Source organism: Centroberyx gerrardi, chromosome 4, assembly GCF_048128805.1.
Source record: "Centroberyx gerrardi isolate f3 chromosome 4, fCenGer3.hap1.cur.20231027, whole genome shotgun sequence".
Lineage (NCBI taxonomy): Eukaryota > Metazoa > Chordata > Actinopteri > Beryciformes > Berycidae > Centroberyx > Centroberyx gerrardi.
This window is the reverse complement of record NC_136000.1, coordinates 30,026,681-30,048,274: the sequence shown is the minus strand read 5'-3', so window position 1 is coordinate 30,048,274 and position 21,594 is coordinate 30,026,681. Positions and strand designations below refer to the sequence as shown.

At 40.4% G+C, this 21,594-nt stretch overlaps 1 protein-coding gene across 1 annotated transcript; it reads left to right on the top strand.

The window, feature by feature from the left end:
• The first annotated feature begins 662 nt into the window (after positions 1–662).
• Positions 663–21,568, top strand: anpeplb (alanyl (membrane) aminopeptidase-like b). The gene is made up of 20 exons (XM_071905409.2): positions 663–1,306; positions 5,618–5,760; positions 6,000–6,133; positions 6,508–6,628; positions 7,455–7,609; positions 8,057–8,170; positions 9,421–9,564; positions 9,741–9,806; positions 10,890–10,955; positions 11,158–11,306; positions 11,758–11,834; positions 12,224–12,357; positions 13,118–13,173; positions 13,882–14,029; positions 14,326–14,414; positions 15,326–15,436; positions 16,350–16,517; positions 17,557–17,697; positions 20,224–20,305; positions 20,610–21,568. The coding sequence occupies exons 1-20, from the start codon at positions 693–695 to the stop codon at positions 20,769–20,771; spliced, it is 2,874 nt and encodes a 957-aa protein (XP_071761510.1). The 5' UTR covers positions 663–692; the 3' UTR covers positions 20,772–21,568.
• The last annotated feature ends 26 nt before the right edge of the window (positions 21,569–21,594 follow it).

Sequence of the window (21,594 nt, the reverse complement as noted above, 5' to 3'; positions counted from 1 at the left end):
TACAGACCTGTAGCTTAGCACACCAGCAGATCCGACCCCCTGCGTTGAAATCGGATCTGACTGTGGAAGGTAGGAGGTGGAGGAAGGAGCACCGCAACTCCAGGACTCCTCGGCGTTAGAACCCCAGATTGCCTCCAGGGTCCAGAAGTGCAGGACATAGTGATGCTGCTTCTTGTAACTCCTGAAGGATATTTTTCTCCAGCAGCCCTTTTCTGCCTAGTCAGGCATATGATTTATGATGGTTCGGGGAGTGTTTGCTGTGTTTCGGATAGGGGAATGTGAGGAGGTGTGTGTGCGCGATGGTTTGGAGAGGGCAGTGTGAGGAGAGAGTGTTCCTTGAGGTTTACCTAACCCCTGCATTAGTGGCAAGACCACACTAACCGCCTCCAGATGTGTGAGAGCGCAATCTGACTGATTATTTACAGCAAGGCCAATGAACATCGTCCTCCTCACACTATAGCGCTTACTCTTTGCTCCTTCGCCGATGCCCAAGTTAATGCTTAATCTAAGTATGGGCCCTTAATTGCTAAGGCCAAGCCCTGTTTATGGGAGGGAGGTGACTTGGACACGTACAGTCTGAGCATTGCGGGCCAGAGGCACAGAAGCTCAGGTTCATCTCTTGAGTACAGAGTCCCAACTCGTCTCTTCCAAGCACTGGGACCTCCAGGACTGACCAAGCGGAGCGGGCCACCATGGCGAAAGGGTTCTACATATCCAAGGCTCTCGCCATCATCACCGTCATCCTGACCGTGTCGGCCATCGCTGGCATCGTCACCATGGTGATTGTGTACCAGACTCAGATCGCCAAGATGAATCCGACGCCCCGTCCGACATTCACGCCCAGCCCCACGTTCCCCACAGGACCCCCGCCCAACATGAGGCTGCCGGGAAACCTGGTGCCCGAGAGGTACGAGCTCTACCTCCAGCCTCACCTCTACACCCACATTATCGAGGAGATGAACGTCACCAGCCCCAACCAGACGATGGTCTACACTGGGAACTCCACAGTTCACTTCCACTGCGTCCAGAGCACCAAGACCATCTTCCTCCACAGCAAGATGGAGCTGGCACTGCCTGTGGTGAAGGTGACAAACAGAGACACAAATGAGAAGATGCCTGTTGCCGGCGTGAAGCACCACGAGGATGAAAGTGACTTCCTTGAGATCAAGGTGGATGATGTGTTGGTGAAAGGAGGGAATTATAGTCTGTTTGTGGCTTTTGAGGGAAAAATGATGGATGATCTGTACGGACTGTATGTAAGCAAATACAACGAAGGAGTCCCGGCTAATGGAGATAATGCAGAGAGGTAAGTAAAGAAAAATTAGATACATAACCTTAAAGCTTTAAGAGGAAATAAGATGCATAAAGCATTATTTATAGTTTAACACTACTACTTTTAGAGATGTGACTTGTGTACAGGGGCAAATAACAAACACTAGCATAAACTGAAATACTAAAATATATAAAATATGCAATGTGTATGAAAAAAAACAAACACATAAAGACTATGAAAGGATCTATTAGGAGAGGCAGGTAGATTATACGCTGCTGTCTGTTGGAACACAAGAAAGTAGCCAAAGTACACGATATTCATCATGAGAAAGTTCATGAACTGTGATTAATGTTCTTAAGAAAAATGTCTTTAAGAAAAAAAAGAGAGATGCCGTTGTATAGGATAAGAAGCTGGATGTGCCCTGTTAGAGATGTTCCATGATGGATGCTGCTGAGTGTATCACCATCAACAAAGTACTCATCATTTGTGGTTCAGGCCAATACATGATGATCTACAGCAGTATGACCACATCATGGCCATGATGTTATCCAATATAGTGCTGGACCCCCTCTCCCTCAGCACAGTCTCTACCAGCAGCCCTCAACCTTTTTGGCTCGTGACCCACAAAAAAGACACATTCCACATTCCACTAATCATCCCACAACCTGCCAAAATCATCCTGCAACCTCTTGTGGTGTCCCGATCCTCAGGTTGAGAACCACTGGCCTAAGGATTAGAATGATTTTATAGATCCTACCTACTTAAAATATTTATTTCCAATAGTTAAAGTTGCAATAACTAAGGTTTTTACTGCCCCATAGCACAAAATGAGCATAATATATCTGTGGAGGTTGATAGGGTTGTTGACCAATACCAATGACTCAGCGATTACTTCACCAGGAACTGGGTTTTTTCTCTAAACTCACTTTGCTGCCTGGACTCTGTTGTGGAACAAAATCTCCCTGCACATTGGAATTTCAAGACACTGCCACTGCCGAGAGGCACTTTGTAAATATTGGACACTGATGATACTGGGAATCAAACCAGGTTGTTTCCTTCCCCTGCCACAAGATGAGGCTTAAATGGTGCCAGACATATGAAAATGGGTTTATACAGATCAACACTGTGCGGTGCAGCCCATGGGGCAGTCGACTCTTATCCCATGTGTGGGTACCTGCAGGTGGGCCGAGGTTCAAATCCCAGTGGAGGAAATCTACGTCTCTTGGTCCCTCGGTATCTGTAGTCCTCTCTGCTTTGTCTGTCTAAATGAACAAATAAATATATAGCAAGGGCAGGCTACTAGCTCCTTTTAAAAAAGTCTCCAGGAAATGAACTCTAAGGATATTAAAGCTGCTCTAGGCAAAATGTTTATGTAAATAAATACACCCCTCTAGGGCCGTGATCATAGGATTTTTTTTCTTCTGCTCAAATGCAAAGTGCAGCTGTGAGTTTCATTGGTAACAGAGACAGCAAAAGGTTAAAGTACGCAAGGAGCGTTACATCGTTCTTGTTGTAATGCAGTTATCTAATTAGTGTTAGCTAGCTAACCTGGCATAACAAATGGGATGGCTGTTGAAAATAAAATGGACAAGAGAAAGTTCGTGATAGCTCTGCTTGCTCTTGAAGAAGAAGAAGAGGAGTCCATTCAGACACAGAGGATGTAGCTAAAGTTAGCGTTACTCACCAGGAAACTGTAAGAGGCTGCTGACTTCCAGGAGCTGCACATTTTCTCAGCTGAAGTTCATACATATTCAACATGGAGCACCCAGCGCAGCACCCCAAAACTCACCATATCCAAAACAGGTTAGAGGAGACGCGAACCTGCCATGATTAAACCATTGGTAATAACTGAAAAAAAACCAAGCTGCAGGTGTGTTCAAAAAAGCATCCAATTTGATCGTTGGCTGAACCTCCAACCCCACCACACACTGAGAGCAAGACATCTATGTCTGAGTGTCCAGTTTGTTGACAAGTTATATGATTCCTGGATAATGAAGTACTTCAAACTTCGAAAAACCTCCACTGCTGCTTAGGGCTGCCAAAGTGTGAAGTTATCTGCAGCTTTGAAGTTAAGTAAAAACTAAGACTAAAACTAGCCATGAAAAAAGTTGGCAGGAAACTGAGACAAAAACAATGTGTGTGGAAAACTATAATCTTTGCCAAAGTGTGATAAAACAAAATATTAGCTTAGTCTGATCATTCACACAGAAGCACCCAAGAGAGGCCATTTTAAGGGCTTTACTTTTTTGTTGAGTCCAACACAGGCCTCCAAATTTTTTTATCAGTGTGCTGAGAAAACAGACTTGACCCCAACACATCGCTCACTTGTTTGACTGTTGAAATATTAAAACTTGAACTGAAATTAAACCACATAAAAGCTAAAAGTAAACAAAAATGTAATTGAAACTACAATAAAACTACGTCTGAATTAGAGTCACTGAGTCTAAAAACTGACAGACGAAACAAAAATCAGAATCAAAAGCAACATCAAAGCAAAAACTAATAGGAAATGCAAGACAGTAATAGCCTTGGCTCTGCAGTTCCCCCTCATATCAAACTGCATCGGACATCCTTGTGGTCTGAAAGGAGACAAGAGGCGGCTGTTGGGGAGGAGTTGGCTGTTTTTTTTGGATCTCCTAATATCCCAGTTTAATGCAACGTTAGTTTGCTGACATAAGAAACATAAATTTCATTCAGAGTAATCAAAGTGTATTGTTTTAATTGTTTTAGCTATTCCCTCCTCTGATTAATTGATCCATTCGTCACGACAGGCCTATGGGGTTAAAGAATATGAAATCATGGAGTGGAGACATGTGTGTGTACATAAGCACTGTGCTAGCAGGGGTTTACACACACAGCATTTTTAGTATTATTTATACTATGTCCGGTCCCAGGAAATGAAACAGGATATCCCTCTAAGCCTAGAAAACTCAAGACTCACTTGTATCATAACGTACATCAACAATTTGTCCTTTCCTAGCTGTTATCTGCACACTCATTTGGACGTATTTGTTTAACATTTGTCTCCCTTGTTGTTTCAATACAATCCTCTGCTCTGATTCATACAGATTGATTTTAATGACAATGTTCTAGACCAGAGGTTCTCAACCTTTTTCATATCAAGGACCCTAATTTAGTTCACATTAGAGCCACGGACCCCCATTTGATGAGATTTTGTCTCTTGGACCCAAATCTGAGAATATTTTTATTGTCAGATATGATTTTGTCCAGAATTCCATGACTATCTGTACTGTAGGTAGAGAGATAACAGTGAAACTATGATCAAAATAGTCATTTTTCTACATTCTCTAATTGTGTTCACTTCTTGTAAATGAAATAATGGTGAAGTTTAACAATTTATCAATTTGCTGGGGACCCCCTGGAACCCCCTCAAGCACTCCTGGTGGTCCCCGGACCCCACGTTGAGAACCACTGTTCTAGACCACTGTTTCCCAGTCTTCAATATTGAAATTGGTCATCCATTGTAGTCGATGCAAATGTTTCAAACTGTGGTGTTATCATAGGCCCATGCTGTACAAGCACATAGGAATCCCATTCATATTCTCATTTCCAGTAAATTTCAATTTGGTATAGTACATTTTAGTTCAATACAGTGCAGTTCAGTTTAATAGTGAATGCCTGTCTCTGATATATTCAGGTTTCTGCTAGATCTTGTTCAACTTTGGTTCCACTTTTGGTTACCTTCATGAAGTCACATTAAAACCACTAGAACATTATGACTACTGTAACTGTTAAAGGGGCAATAAGTACGATTTTTACTGCCCCATAGCACCAAATTACCATAATATATCTGTAGGGATTGATAGGGATGTTGATCGATACCATGACTCAACGATTACTTGACCAGATGCTGACATTTCTGTCCTTCAAAACGTTCTGGCCCGTACTCTGTTTTGGAACAAACACTATCCACTCATTTGCATTCCAAGACACTCCCAATTTCCTCCTTAAGCTATATAGCAACAACATGATGTCAAAATCTCAAAGTTCATACTGCAATACAGGCCCGCTGGGTGTTGTGAGGACAGTCATCCAACCCCATGGGTACCCGTGTTTGTGTAAATGTTAATGATATTCCCTTCCATTCTTCTGTTCACATCTGCTTTCTATATCAAGCCTGTTTGTTTTGCCCCTGATTTGGAAACAATCCCCACACTTTGAAAATCCATAATTCAAGTAATATAACAGGGTTTCTGTACAAACTAAGTTGCTTTATCCAATCCAAGTCGCTTCTAAATTCATTGCTTATCTTGTGTTGCCTTGAATGTAATACCGCCGCATTGATAATATCTAACAAGTAAATGTCTTTATCTGTATTCATAGATTCCTTGCCACCAGCCAAATGCAGCCCACAGATGCCAGGAAAGTATTTCCTTGTTTTGATGAACCAGCGATGAAGGCTGAGTTTGATGTGACCATCATCCATAGGCGAGGCACTACAGCACTGGGAAATTGGGAGCAGTCAGGTGAAAAAATAAAATGCAAACAAGCTGTCAGTGCCGCTGTATTGTACAATGTGGCCCATGTCTTAATGTCCTCTCAAGCCAAAGTTTTATAGATTTTGCAGTGTACACCACAACAAGGGAATGTGTTTTGTGTGTCGTGCTGCTGGCTTTATGACAATTACATAGTTATATATACAGTAATATCAGAAATAAAGCAAATCTTTCCTTGTCCTGGGCTGCCCTCTCTCCACCCCTTTTAGAGTCCAGCATTATAGACGACGATTGGACGTTCACCCGTTTCCATACAACAAAGAAGATGTCAACGTACCTGCTCGCCTTCGCGGTGTCAGAGTTCAAATCTACCCCCTCCAAACACGAGCGAGTGAAGATTACAGTAAGTACACTGCAGATGAATTGAAGCAGAGAAGTCCGCCCAACACCGAACCAGCTGTAAAAAGTTGAATGACCTATGCTCCCCAAAGAGCAAAAGGGTTTAAGCAAGCAGATTAATTGCTGCTTTACTGAAAGCAATGAGTTTATTTTTCTTCTCCAAACATGAAAATGAACAAAGTTAATTGGCTGAATTACAGTCACACAAGCCAAAGTTTCAATCCGCACCATTATACTGCGCCATAAACCCAAACTCTTTCCTTGTACTTCTTTAAACCATTCACATATTTCCTGGAACTGTTATTTGTTGTTGTGTAGTGAAGTCCCCAGTAATCTCAATGGATCTCATCTTTATCTGCCTCTGTGTTTTGCATACAGACATATGCTCGTCCTGAAGCCATTGAAGCAGGACAGGCTGACTATGCAGCCGATATCACTGGAAAGATCCTCAAGTACTATGAGGATTATTTTAATATTGAGTTCCCTCAGAAAAAGCTGGGTATGGCACCGGATCGTATGATTGGATGGATGGACGCATGGATGGATGAAGGACAAATGAATGGAGGAATGGATGATGCAATATAGACTATCTACTTTAATGTTATAATAGACAGCATAAAGAATTCCACATATGAGGATAAAGGAACTTGTTATGTTATGAAATATGTGACAAATGAATAATTGTTCAGGCAATAGCTGAATGAGTGAATGAATGAATGAAGTAATGAATGAACAGAAGATCTGCTCTGGAGGAAGAAATAATCTGATTGGTTGAGTAAAGAGCCAAAGAACCAGTTTTCCAAGTTAGCTAACTGGCAAACTTGAATGGCAAAGCAGGAACTCTGGTCAAAATATGGATAAGAAATATAAATGGTAATGACTTCTTTTTTCATTCATTCAGTACCATGGCATTCATGATGTTGGAAGGTCAGCAGCTAGCTAACAAGCTTACCTAGCTAGCGATAGGCTAGTATGGCTAGTTTGAACTTGGAAGGTCAGCTAGGCTAACTAGCTAACCTAGATAACAGTATTTTTTGTATGTTAGCAGCAGAGCGCTAGGCTTCATATTAGGTTTCTCCTCTCTTACCTCTTGTCTTTTTCACTGGGCTTCAGTCTAAAGTTACATAGCCAGAAAAACTGTGGTTCTTTGGCTCCGCCCACTGAGGTTTAACTCAACCTATGAGATTATTTCTTCCTCCAGATCTGCCTCCAAGAAATGTTTGTACAACTAAAACTCAAATCTGCAGATGTACAAGCTAAATCTGAATTTTTCTCATGTTGATGTTCTTTGGTTGTTTGCCCACGTATCTGTGTGATTCCTCCAGACCAATTTGCAGTACCAGACTTTGGTGCTGGAGCCATGGAAAACTGGGGACTGGTCACCTACCAGGAGCCGGCCCTGCTCTATGAAGATGGAGTGTCCTCACTGTTCGACAAGGAATGGATCGCCACTATCATTGCACATGAACTGGCGCATCAGGTCGGAGAGTAGCACTTGTCTTGCATGTTACCCAGAGTAAAAAACAGAAAAAAGGAAAATGAATGGAGATTATTTTTAGTTTAGTTAGCGCTAAACAACTAAAATATAAGATAGATCAATTAGATCAGTGATGCAGTGATGAACTTAACCATGGAATATTAATGATCAAATGAATTCTAATTGCATGTAAAAAAAAAAAAAATGCATTTACACACCTTTTATGTAACCTTATTTATACAGGGATTTACAGTATCTTATCGACTCCACCAGGCTGCTTACATTTTCTATATAACTACTACATCATTTCATGGTTCTTTCCAGGAAACTTTCCAAGAAATTAACAGTTCCTTTCTAGGAAATTGGGATTGGGAAACAGGATTGTCAGTCTAACCACTAGGCCGCCCTGCCACCTCTCTGTTGACGTTTTCTTCTCTCGTGTCCCGGCAGTGGTTTGGAAACCTCGTGACAATGAGGTGGTGGAACCAAGTTTGGCTGAATGAGGGCTTTGCCTCCTACATGTCCTACTTGGCAGTGGATCACATTGAGCCGACCTGGCACATAGTAAGAGCAGATATCTTTACACGCTCACTTCAACCAAAAGTAGTCTTTATTTCCAGAGGTGGGGACTCGAGTCACATGACTTGGACTCGAGTATTGCTTGAGACTTGACTTGCTGCATGAAGAGAAGACTTGAGACTTGACTTGGGTTCTGGGGACTTGGGACTTGACTCTGACTTGTACTTTGATGACTTGAAAAGGTTTCTAAAGTCTTGACTTGAGATCTTGTGTTTGTGTAAATGACTTAGATTGAAAGTGATGAGATTTGTTCCAGCAGACGACTGAATTTAAATTCTGTTTTCTGAATTTGTATGGAATGATTGAATTTATTGAAGTTGAAACTGATTATAGAAATCAAACTCATGATGCTCTTACCAAGTTTTTATCCTATTAAAACCATATTGCATTGAAAAGTTTTCTCTGGATACTGGACTGGATATGTTCTGACTTGACATTAATGACATGGACTTGACTTGGACTTGACTCAGTGTGAGACTTGTGCCTCAAGACTTGAGACTGACTTGGGACTCGAGCAAAGTTGACTTGGTCACACCTCTGATTATTTCTAATGAGGATTCTGTTGTGAGGAATTATCGCTCAGTTTCAATCACAGTCATTGTGTACAAAAAATACATATGAAAAGAAAGCCTGATGCAAACAACTAAGACATAATTACAGCCTAGATACTTTTCGAAGGTGTGTTATTCGTTTCCATAGTTTTAAAATATTTCCGATGTATTTGACCAAACCTTTGAGTTTTTCAAAGCAGAAGGATGTTTCTTGAAGCGTTTTATCCCATGAATATCATGGATTGGGCATTTAGATAAGAGTTGTTTAACTTTGTTGAGGACCACACTTCTCTTTTTCACATTGAAGGTTCTTGATGGAGCTGCTACTCCATAAACTGTAGTTCTAGTTGTATATAATCTAGTTGTATATACAGGAATAAATCAGAAATACTACATTAACCTCACACTTACATTAAACTGTTGAATCATTCAGCATCAGAGCAAAATAAGGGCCTCGCGCTCTCGTTCTCACGTTTGCTTTACTGGCAGATATCTCCATAAAATAATGGAAAATTGGCTGTATTCGCTCCAAGTTGGACTTGAGGGCCACCGCAGGATTGGTAGGATTGAATGTGGTTCCCAAAAGATTTTCGCTGTTTTTTTCTTTACTGCATGCAGCCTGAGTCATGATTCCCTCAAATCTAACAAGCCACATGTGATCTTGTCGGTATTTGTTTTCCTCAGAAAGACATGTTTCCTGTGAGAGACCTCCACGCAGCATTAGAGGAGGACGCTCTGGCCTCGTCCGAACCCCTCAGTTCGCGGCTGGATGCCATCCAGACGCCTGCTGAGATCACCCAGAAGTTTAATGTCATATCCTACAGTAAGGTAGAGAGAGAGAAAGAGAGAGAGAGAGAGATGTAAAAATACAGCAATGAATACACAGTATCCCTCATTAACACGGCGAGGTAGGGCAACCCAGAAACACACACACACACACACACACACAGAGTCAACATACTATGAATACTAACATGCACATGTATTTGGTCTTCCCTCTGTAGGGGGCAACTGTGCTGAGAATGCTGGCAGACCTCCTGAGTGACAGGGTTTTCCAAGCTGGGCTCAAAGTAAGCAATAACTGCTTGTGGTCGGTATGCACATCATTTAAACGGGCTGGAATTGTGCAGTGAGCTGGGCAAGAGCCTGACAAATTCCTCTGACCGTCCCTCAGTCTGGACTCCAACACTAAGGGCCCTATTTTCACGCTGGCACAGATCAAGTGCAGTGACCTTGCCCTGGCAAAGCGGCAATTTCATCAGGCGCGAGCAGTCCCCCCTGCACTTTTTCAGTCATTTCACGGCTCACCATGACATCACTTATGGGGGAAATGCACCAGATACAAATTTTTTGGTATCTTTGTGCATTTTTTCACGGCTTTAGTTGGCAACGGTGCACATGCACATAAACCTCTCCGAAATCACATAAACCCCTTTTATGAATGCTATGTTTGCCTGTTTCCCTTGATATCATTTTTTTAACCAATGACTAACTGAATGCAACCTCTTCATTCACAAATTACAAGCAGCCGACAAAATAGTGGAAACACATTTTGCTGTACTACAGTTATCTGCACGTGCTTGTTGTGTGAATCTGTGTCTTCCAACATAAAATTGTCGGTACGCACGGAAAACATGGTTAATTGGGATTTCAATATCTTCAGGTTTATCTTCAGCATATTTAAGTTTATCATTTATTCTTATAAATTCAACTGCTCCACAACTTATAAAGGCAAAGGCTCTTCAATGATACCTCACTTTAGTAGAATTTTTCTACTCTTCAGCATACACACTTCCATTGAAGTTGAGGTGCAGTCCTCTTCCAAAATTTGATGCTCTGGGGATCCGCTTCCAGCAGCTGTTTGGGTGCTTTCTCCAGCTCTCAGTGTGAATAATAGAGGCAAAATTTCTCTTGATGATATAATATTATTACATGGATCTACTCATCTACTAATATTTTTCAGATTTTTAGACAAGGTCTTCAAAATTAATGTGGGAATGTGGTGTAACAAGTACAGAAAAAAGTGTGTTAACTATCTGCTTAAGGCAACAAAGAATGGTTGTACATATTGAAATTGTGTTTACTATTGACATCTCTCTCTCTCTCTCTCTCTCTCTCTCTCTCTCTCTCTCTCTCCCTCCATGTGTTTTTAGATGTATCTCAATGCCTTCCAGTATGAAAACACTGAGCAGAAAGACCTCTGGGAGTATTTACAAAAGGTAAAGCCTCGGCAGTTGGCACATGAACAAAATGTATTGGATCTTAAAAGATTCGGTTGGCCTTTTCTGTCTTTCCAAGCCGCAGACTGTAAACATGTGTCGTGTTAGCAATAATAACGACATTGCCTGAATAACCATATTTCGATCCAGGTATGGCATTTATATGATGAGATGTTAATTGGCATTGGTGCCGTGTTTGCAGGCAGTGGATGAGGATAATTCTCTCATCGACGTTGCCACGGTGATGGACACGTGGACCAATCAGATCGGCTATCCTGTCATCACCATCAACACCACCAATGGAGAGATCTACCAAAGGCACTTCCTGTTCAACCAGACTTCAGAATCTGGGTACGTCATTAATGGCCAATAGGTGCTTTTACAGACTATGAGAATAATATCTCCATTTCTTTCTGCGAAATGGCAGTGTGACTCTTTTTTTTTTTATCCTCAAGCACTGAAAATGTCACATCATTGTACCCTTTGTTTCCCCATTGACAAAAATTGTCATGAAAATGTTTGAGATTCCCTGGTTTAGTCCGTAGTTCTCTCTCTTTTCAACATACATTTCAACTACATGGTTTTCTTACATAGCCAGACCTTTCTCCTATCCTTATTGTCATGACAATAAAGTATTGAAAGATCAAGAGAATCTTGATCTTGACTCGCGAACACTTACTAGGCTGAAGTTGAATGGTCTTTTCCTGGATCGTTTGCACCCTTCCCATGCCAGTAGTAGACATGGCTCTGACTTTTGCTGATTGTACCTTCTTCTGTGTCTTCATTTTTTCCATCTATTTAGTCTTGAATGGCACGTCCCAATCAAAGTCATGTCAAAGACATCTGAACCCTCTCTGGTCATATTGGACACCGTCACAGGTAACAGAATATACACGATGATTTGTCAATGTGTTAATGCTGTCGAATAAAAACCTTGTATCTCCAAAAAGTAAATTTTCAGATTTGACAACCATCAATTTCTGAAATTATACACTGGAATTTGACTGTGTTTCACACACCCCAGGATCATGGCACGTGCTCAAATGACAAATGATCATGTAAACCTCAAGTAAAAACATGGAAAACAACATCAAATTGGATATACATGTGACTGTAGCAATGTGTTGTATTATGATATGAATTATATTATCTTGCTTGTCACCTCTCCATACCCTATTTATCTTTGTTTTGGTAGCCTACTGTGCCAGTGATTTGCAAGTTACCTGTCAACCCATGTACAGTAAGCTCATATTGTGTCTTTTGAATAGACAAGATGGAAAAATTTATTGCTAAGCCTGGAGAGTGGGTTCTGGCCAACGTCAACGCTACCGGATACTTCAGGGTCAACTACAACCCAGAGAACTGGAGGAGCCTCTTGACTCAACTGGAGACAAACCCAAACGTAAGTACCATTGAGCCCAACTATGAGTTATCAATGACTCTGCCTCTACCTTTCATTCGAGAGGTATCTAGAATCCAACCTCCATCTAGACATTTTTCATTTTGACTGAATAAGAAAGGAAGGGGGCAGAAATGAAAAAAAGATGTATTTTTTTAAATCCGTGTCTGTCACGTTTTCTGTTATTTGTTTTTGTATGAAGATTTATTTGGTTGGTTTCACAGAGATGGATTAAGTCATATCCTTGATGAACATGAGTTTTCAATGGAGATTTCCACTGAAAAGCAAAATGAGTCATCACTGAGGCTAGGATTATCTCTATTCCCATTGTTATCTGTTCAATAAGATGATACTGCAAGGCAACAAACACTCTTGCAGCCATAAAGCAGAGTTTTGGCTAAGATAACTTTAAAATAGTGTCAATTACTCTCACTGTTGGGTTGAATTCCTACTTTGATCCTTGAGAAAAAGTCAATTTCAGTAGAGAACTCATTGCCTTCAATCCCCATTTCATAGCTGGATTATGCTGCCCCACTGTTGCCCCACCACCGGCTTTGTTTATGTTTTGATTTGCTGGACAGAGGCCTTTTTTCACTATTGTGATTGATTGATTGATTATGCTTTTGATAGAAGGACTAACTGTACTATATGTGACAGCTAGACAAAAGTCTTAGATATATTTTGAGGCTGTAGAAAAGATTTTTTCGGTAATCTTTGTAAACTGAAAATGGAGCTTTAACATTCATCGTGTTCCTGTTTGCAGCTCATTCCAGTCATCAACAGAGGGCAGCTTATTGATGATGCCTTTAATCTGGCGAGGTAATGACCCTTGACCTTTGACTCCTAACCTTTTTCAATGAACCTTGGACCTAATGTTCATTTCACAAATGCATTTATCATGGTAACTTTGAAACTCTTCTTGGCCTGCATTTTTAATATGCATGGCTTCAGTTGGGAATCAACCCCATATTCCTTACAGTGTTAGTGTTAGAGGTGTACAATACCATTTTCTACAGATTAAGTATAGATCAAGTTTTCATTAATCATCATTTTAAGTAAAAATCTGAGCATCAATATTCACACTCTTTATGATATTGAACATTTTTTGCCATGCTGCTTTATCCTATAGAAATCTGTGAAAGACTTACATTTTACAGAATTTCTTATTTTAATCAAAAGTCATACTGTGATCTAATTTTGTTATTTTGTATAGGATTGTACTAATGCTTAGCTATTGGTTTTTGTGGCCTTCACATTGTCTTCAGGAGTGATAATGGCCAATATTTTATACTGGTATTGATATGCTAGCTAGTGCCATGCTTCAGGTGACCGACATAGGCTACTACAGCATGAACTTTGCCCACTATCTTATTGTTGCGATCCTTTAATCAAAATGTGGGTGATATTGTCCTGAAATAAAATCTGAAATAAGGCCAACCTGCGATGTCCTGGGTTCAAATCGTGATTACTGTCCTCTTCTCTCTCTCCCATCTTTCCAAAATAAAATTTGATCACTGTCTTTCTCAGGGCCAAACTTGTTAACGTGACACTGGCACTGAATTCTACCCGGTTTCTTCGTAATGAGACGGCGTACTTCCCTTGGCAGTCAGCACTCAAGAACCTCCGTTACTTCACCCTCATGTTTGACCGCTCCGAGGTCTGGGGACCCATGCAGGCATGTGTGATGAAACACACACACACACACACACACACACACTCACTCACAAACTTCCACTTGATGATTGATTGATGCAGGAAAGCAGGAAGCAGGAAACTAGCTGATGGATTCCAAGGTTTGACAGAATTGTCTTGTGGCTGGTGGAATCACAGTCTAAATTTGATTTGGTAGCTGGTGTTAATTTCCCTCCCTTATCAGAAGATACTTTAAGTTTAGTACCCAGAATCTTGATGAACAGTGAAAAAGGTGCATCCCTTATTTAAACCCTGATGTGAAGCTGTTTCTTCCTGCAGACGTACCTACGGGAGCAGGTTAAAGGGCTGTACGGCTTCTTCAAGAACTACACAGACACCTCAACAGTCCCATCTGACCACTCACAACAGTAAGATGAACTTTATTGATCCCTGAGGGGAAATAGCATCATTGCAGCAACAAAGAATAGGAAAAAGATAGCAGTACAATGAATAAATTGAAGATGAAATGTAGAGCAGAGTGGCTAGTTTGTCAAGATCCTTGGGTCTGACTGCTACATAAAGCTGTGTATCATCTGCATAATGATGCAGCCAAAAGGTGCATTAAAGGTTCATTAAGTAATCTATGACTATTATTGACCTGTATTGGTGACCAGTTGGAATTGCAACAACATCAACAGGTCTCAAGCACAGTTTACAGTGGCCTGTAATTGACACAAACAATAAAGTCACATTTTCACAATAGAGAGGAGTAAGCTAGCTAATTAGAGCAGAGATCCAACAGAAATGTCTAGTGAACAGGTAATGCATCACCATGCTACATACTGGAATAATATTGGGAATGTCTTGAAATGAGCATATCACCACCAAAGTTACAGATTATTGAACACCTGCTTAAATTTGGAATCAGTAATGTAATCCACCTGCTCACCCCGTTCACGCTATTGACACTTTCCATTACTTTGCCTCCATAATTCAAACAATATGAAGTCACATAGACAAATTATTCAGTTTTCCAGACTGAATTTGAATAGCATTATTATTATCATCTAAAACCCCGATTAACTGTTGCAAATGTAAAATTATGTGAAATGATGTTTGTATTAATCATGCATGACCAAATTAATTTTCCATTCCAAAATATTTGTGAGTAATCATAACCACCAATCTTCAGTGCTAAATATAATCTGGTTACTGTGGTTTTCAGTAACAGATTACAGTTACTATTTTTTGTCAGATTTGTCAGATTATTAAACCCTCATTACATGTAATCTTTTAATCCCCTACCTTTATATAATATGAAATTGTGATTCATCCCAAGGCACAACCAGATCAACGCCATAACGACAGCATGTTCTAAGGGGCTCCCAGAATGCCATGCGATGGTTACAAGGATGTTTGACAACTGGATGCGGAATGACACTAACAGCAGGTATGGACAATACCGGATAAGCATGTATAATTTATCATTTGAATGTAAACATTACATGTATTTGCTCCTGAGTAAACTGGACATAATGTAGCCTATAACGTAATGCCTTTTCTCTCCCCTCTCTTCTCCATTCACCCTTTATTTGCATACCAAGAATTTCATTTCATATCTCTGTATATCCATATTCATTTTGAAATACACTTGTTACCTGATCTTCATCTGCTCAATATTTTGGAAACACATGATTATATTCTCAATGGAGTTACCAGCTTTTAAACAAGGGTCTTAAGATACTGTAATAGCTTTAATCATACTCCATAGCTTTAGTTTCATGCCAGCAATTATTTTGTAAAGGTAGGTGTGATTTATTTTTTATTTTTTTCAAATGTTGGTGGCTGTTTGCATTGACCACTTTGCAATGTACTTCTTATCTTTAAAGATGCACTAGGCAAGATTTTATGCAAAAATTTGAAGTAAGAAATTTTGTATGGAAAAATACACCGTCTAATCAGCCTAAATGACAAAGAGGGGCTGCGACAGAGAAGAGCGTCTCATCCCCACTAATTGCCAGGTTGGTGAATAATGAGCGTTGCTGCGTGCAGTTTACTGACGTCACCTTACAGGATTTCTGTTGAATTGAAGTTCTTCAAACAGTTACCTCTCGCTGCCATTTGGAGCAAAGTTGCCTAGTGCAGCTTTAAGTACTAAGACATTGTGAAAATTCGTAAAATGTGGTGTGTATGTGTGTGTGTGCCTTCAACATATACAAATATGTGTGTGGGTGCATGTGTGTGTGTCCATGCATTTGCACGTGCCTGCGTCTGCATGTGGACTTACAGTATATACAGTATATGTTTGCATGTGTTCTATGGAACCCTCTAAGTGTCTGTGCGTGTGTGTGTGTTTCTCTCAGCATCCATGCCAACCTGCGGCTTGTCATCTACTGCGAGGCTGTGGCCGCCGGCGGGGAGAAAGAGTGGGAGTTTGTCTGGAAGATGTATCAGAGCTCCACCTTCGCCACAGAGAGAGACCACCTCCGTTATGCCCTCACCTGCACCAAGAAAATCTGGCTGCTCAACAGGTGAAGCACATAAACTGCCTCTTCCATCTATATTTCGTTTTTTTTTTATTTGTTTGCGAGTGGATTTTTTTCAGTTCTGCAGCTTGTTGAGATATAAAGAGTCCCGGTTGATAGCACAGTTAATAGTTGCAAAGTTAATAGCACGGTGACATGCATATTTTATATGACAGTGTTTCTCAAATCTTTTTAGTGTTTAAGTCAATTGGGTATAGTACTTTCCATACCTCTAAATGAGTCCAAACTTGATCTTGTAGTTTTTATCATTATAATGCAGAGAAAAGATCAAACAAAAATCACCAGAAATCTATTTTGAAGCCATATCTATAAATAAATATAAATCATATCAGGAAGCATTCAGGACCAATGTTCCCTCTAAGCTGATAGTTTGGTGAACTACGACTAATCATTTATCACATTGACCAAATAATAATATCTGGAGTAGCTGATAATAATGCATAAACAAATAAACGACACAATTAAGATTTTCAACTGAACCCTCATTCAAATCAGGGAAATTAGTAAGGCGAGACCAATGAAACAGTCCAGGAGTTGGATAACGGAGACAAGATTTAAGCGTCAAAAATCCTCAAAAATGCAAAAAAGAGTTCATGGTCATTGATCTGCTATTATTTTTTTTCCCAGTTGCATACTATGAAAAGCTATGGCATGAAGATAGTCACATACATACTGTACAAGACACCATCACTAACATTGACACACCAGCCACCATCAAACCACTATCAAACTGCAGGATCCTTGACATTTACATCATCTTTGTAACATGCTGATCACACATGGTTGATATTAACCTTTAGACCCGAACAGACCCAAGCCAAAACATTCAATCCTATACTAACTTTGTATTCCCCATTGGACCTGATGAGTTATACGGAATGATATCAATGTTGTTTTTCCTATCGGTCTCCGTAGGGACTGCTTTCACTACAGACTCGCCCATGATAACATGAATTCCAACCACAGTGTTTTTACTGAGTGAGGACCATTTACCAAATCAGCTGGTGCCTTCCTTATCTTGCAGATGCCTGGAGTACACTTTGGACCCTAACAAGATACGGAAGATGGACGCCGTTTCTACCATCAACTCCGTAGCCGCTAATGTGGCGGGGCAGGCGCTGGCCTGGAACTTTGTCCGAGCGCACTGGACCTACATCAGCCAGGAGTAGGTTGACGTTCTTGTTGTTTCTAGTGCCTCTTAAATTGGTTCTGCATCCACACCCAGATTTGACCTCTGTCTCTGAGTCTAACCCAGTTTTTTTTAGATCGCTACGGGTTTTTGAAGGCTAATACAATACTAGTATTTTTGGATTGTAGCTCCTGATAGCCGATATTTTGTGCCAATATTCAATATGCTTAAATTTGGCCATTTTCATGTCCCCCAGAATTTTATTCTTGTCAGGGTGGAAAAGCATCTGAAACAGCATTTAGACCATCATGGGACACTAAAACGCTCCACTGAAACCCACTGATTCCCATAATAATGAAATTGTTTTAGTGTTAACAGCTATTTAAGGCAGGGTGACCCACCACACCTATTCAATGGTAGCTTTTCTGTAGCTGTGATCAGGGAGGAACCTCCATCATATCAGAGGTGGACGACACTGACTGGCCAATATCCAGTATTTAATAAAAGACCAATATCAGCCCCATATATCAGCAAAACTGATATACTGGTCTAACCGAACTGGTCTAACTGAACACAATATTTGCTTATCAAGATTATTGTTTGTCTATGACCCTGTCTCCTGACCCACTTCTCATGAGCTGCCAGTTGAGAAACAGTTTCAGTGTTTTCTCTAGCGGGGTAGCGCTGCAGTTCATGCCGCCTCATGTTACAGGGACATGAGGTCCTCCTCCTGCCTGTGGGCTGCTGTGGATTAAAGAGGGTTTACTTAATTACTTGTACAGTTGATGCTGTGCGAGTTGTTAACTGTGATAGTTTGTTGTTGCTGCACAGCATTATTTTGTGCGCAATATCAGGCTTCAGCTGACAAAACCAGGGCTGGTCCATGAGATACATCCAGAGCTTTTTTGATGAAATTTTAGAAAGAATGCTGTGGTTATGCCTCATTGGCACTGTGGTCAAAGCAAACTGTGGCCTATACTGGTCTAGTCTGGTCTACTAGTAATGGTCCCACTGTGAGCTCAAACTATAACTTACCTAAAAGCATCAAATTGTTGCCTGCTTGTATGTCCTGCACTGTCCAGCATTCGTCTTGATAATGCAAGCTATGCAGCATGTTAACAAAAGATTTAAGGGGGTTAAAGTGAAATAAAAAACGTCCTCCTTAAATTTAAAGGTGCTACATGTAGCATTTTAACATCAATAAATAATTACCACGTTCATTTCGAGACATTAGTATAATCACAGTAAACAAACGAGACGGCAAAGACCGGCAGCCTCTGTGCGCCACCATGTCAGATTTGGCGGGAAATCTGCTGGATTGCTTTATGGCACAAAACAGGAAGAGGGCGCTGTTCTTCCAGAGCAAACAGAGATAAAGCTTTCAGAGTTTCTGGCAACGGCAGATGGTGGAAGGAGTGAACGGAAGATGGAAAAATCACTTCTAACATGTTTATCCTCTCCAGTAAAGACAAAGATGCTGAGGGGACAAGAAGCAACAGGGATTATGGGAAATGTAGTCTTAATTTTGAGAAACACTAGCACTAACAATATTGCTGGTGTGAGGCAGAGGCTACCAATCGTCTCCACCATGGTCTCATTTGTTTACGGTGATTATACCAAGGTATCACACTTAATTTGACAATGATATATATGGTTAAAAATTTTAATTAATTAATTTTTAAACCATTTTTAATAATAAAGCCCTTATATGGCACTCAAATTGGAAATTTAAAGAAACAGGCTGTTTACTGGAAATGCTTACCATTTAATCCAGTTTGGCTCGTGACACAGCAGTTACCTGCAATCAGAGTACTTGAATAAACAGCCAGTGCTGTAAAAGAACAGAATATAATGAACAGTGGCTTATAAAAATCTCACACAGCATTATCAGGTACAAAGGTCCTCTCATACAATCAGTGTTTACCGTCAGCTATCCTCTAATAAACCTTACTGTTTGTGTTGTTACTAGGAAGTGGAATTGGTCTGTGTCACGGTTTCAATTTACATAACATATGCCATTTGGTGGGTGCCTTTACCGGACTTTGCCTGTACACATTTACAGTATGGGTGAGCCCAGTGGGAGTCAGACCATTGAATTAGACATTTAATTATGTTTTTTTATAGTGGTGAACTATAAGAGAGGGAGCTGCAGTTTGAGCATCTGACAAACACCAAGCTGTGTTTACTGGCGGTGTATGGATTCATTGGAAATAAGTAATTAGAAGAGATTTAAAAACAGACATTTCATCCATTAGGGCTCACCTTTTTGTCAGAAGACGTTACACTATGCAATTCAATTTGTCAGAAAACGTTACACAATGCAATTACATTTAGTAAGAAAACAATACGTAATGCAATTACATTTGGTCAGAAAACGTTACACAGTGCAATTCAATTTTGTCAGAAAACGTTACACAATGCAATTCAAATTGCCAGAAAATGTTATGCAAGATGACATTTTGTCAGAAAATGTTACCCAATGCAATTACATTTCTTGTATTTTGCCCTGCATCTGTGAATGCAACATTCATGCTGGCCACCCATACCTTTGCCCTCCCCTAGGTACGGAGGAGGCGTGATGCCCCTTGGCCAACTGATTGAGGAAGTGACCCAGAGGTTCTCAACAGACTTTGAACTCGCAGAGGTAATTTATCGACGCTATATTACTCATTAGATTAGAATTATATTACTAATGTGCAATGATGTCAAGGGAAACCTCCCATCTTTCCAGTCACGTACCTTTAACTGACCCATGTCAAATTACCCACTATATGCACCCGGATATCCCGGTTGAATCTCAAAGTCCCTTTTATCGCTGGAGTTCTTATCCTTTTTGTTAACCCTAAGCCATGCCTCTCAGTTTATAGTTTGGTATAATACTGCTGCCAACCTATGATGCTCTAACTTCATTATGTCCTCTGTTGCTGTGTTTGTTTGTGTGTCTGCAGCTGAAGCGTTTCCAGACGGACCACAACGAGGAGGTGCTGGGTTCTGCCAGCCAGGCGGTGGAACAGGCCATAGAGCGAACCCAGGCCAACATCCAGTGGGTCAAGGAGAACAAACAGACAGTATTGGAGTGGTTCCAAAGAGAAACTGCCTTTTTAGAGTGAAAAAGAAAAAACACCTTCTTTCATTGTTTTGGGTCCCCACATATCAAGAGTGCCAGTACTTTTAAGGATTCTGGGTCCCTGGGTATTTCAATTGCTTGGGTGAAAATGTTTAAGAAACTCCTCCCTCTAGTGAATTCACCTTACCAAACAGAAAGGATCCAGAGTGAATCTCACTTTGCCAGGATCCGAAAAATAATCCCTCCTCCGAAATGAGAACTTGTCACGTCGCCAAAGAAATCTACCCGACTGAAAGAATGACATATTATATTGACATATAGTGAGAGAAATGTGACATCTGAGACTTGAGTAGACTAAAAGGTGAAGATTATTTATGTACTCAATGTGCACTATTTATCTAAAAAAAACACTTTCAAAGCGACAGTCACCTTTACTCAGCAGTTTATATGCCTGGTGAATCTGATTTGAGACCATTCTTCTCAGTTTTCACTACTATACAGTTGCTGCATTACTTTATGAAGTACGTTCTTATGTTTTGAAAAATACATGTGTTGTGCATTATCCACCGTATAGAAATTATAACTTATTTTCCTTTTAAAAATAAAGCAAGAAATTGTCTTCCTGTGGTTGCTCATTATCAAAATCATTTTAAAATCAATAACTTTTTGTCAACTGGCTGCAGTGGCTGGTGGATTGAGAATCTCACCAGCCAGATACATTTCCTAGCAAATAAGTATTTAGAGTAAAAAAAGACTGACTGAACACAGGTTAGTGGAATCGATGCTTAGTGAGCAGCTGCTAAAACTGAGCAGTGTCAGAGCAAAAAGACAGAACATTCTCAGGTTTGATGACAATTAAGTGCGTA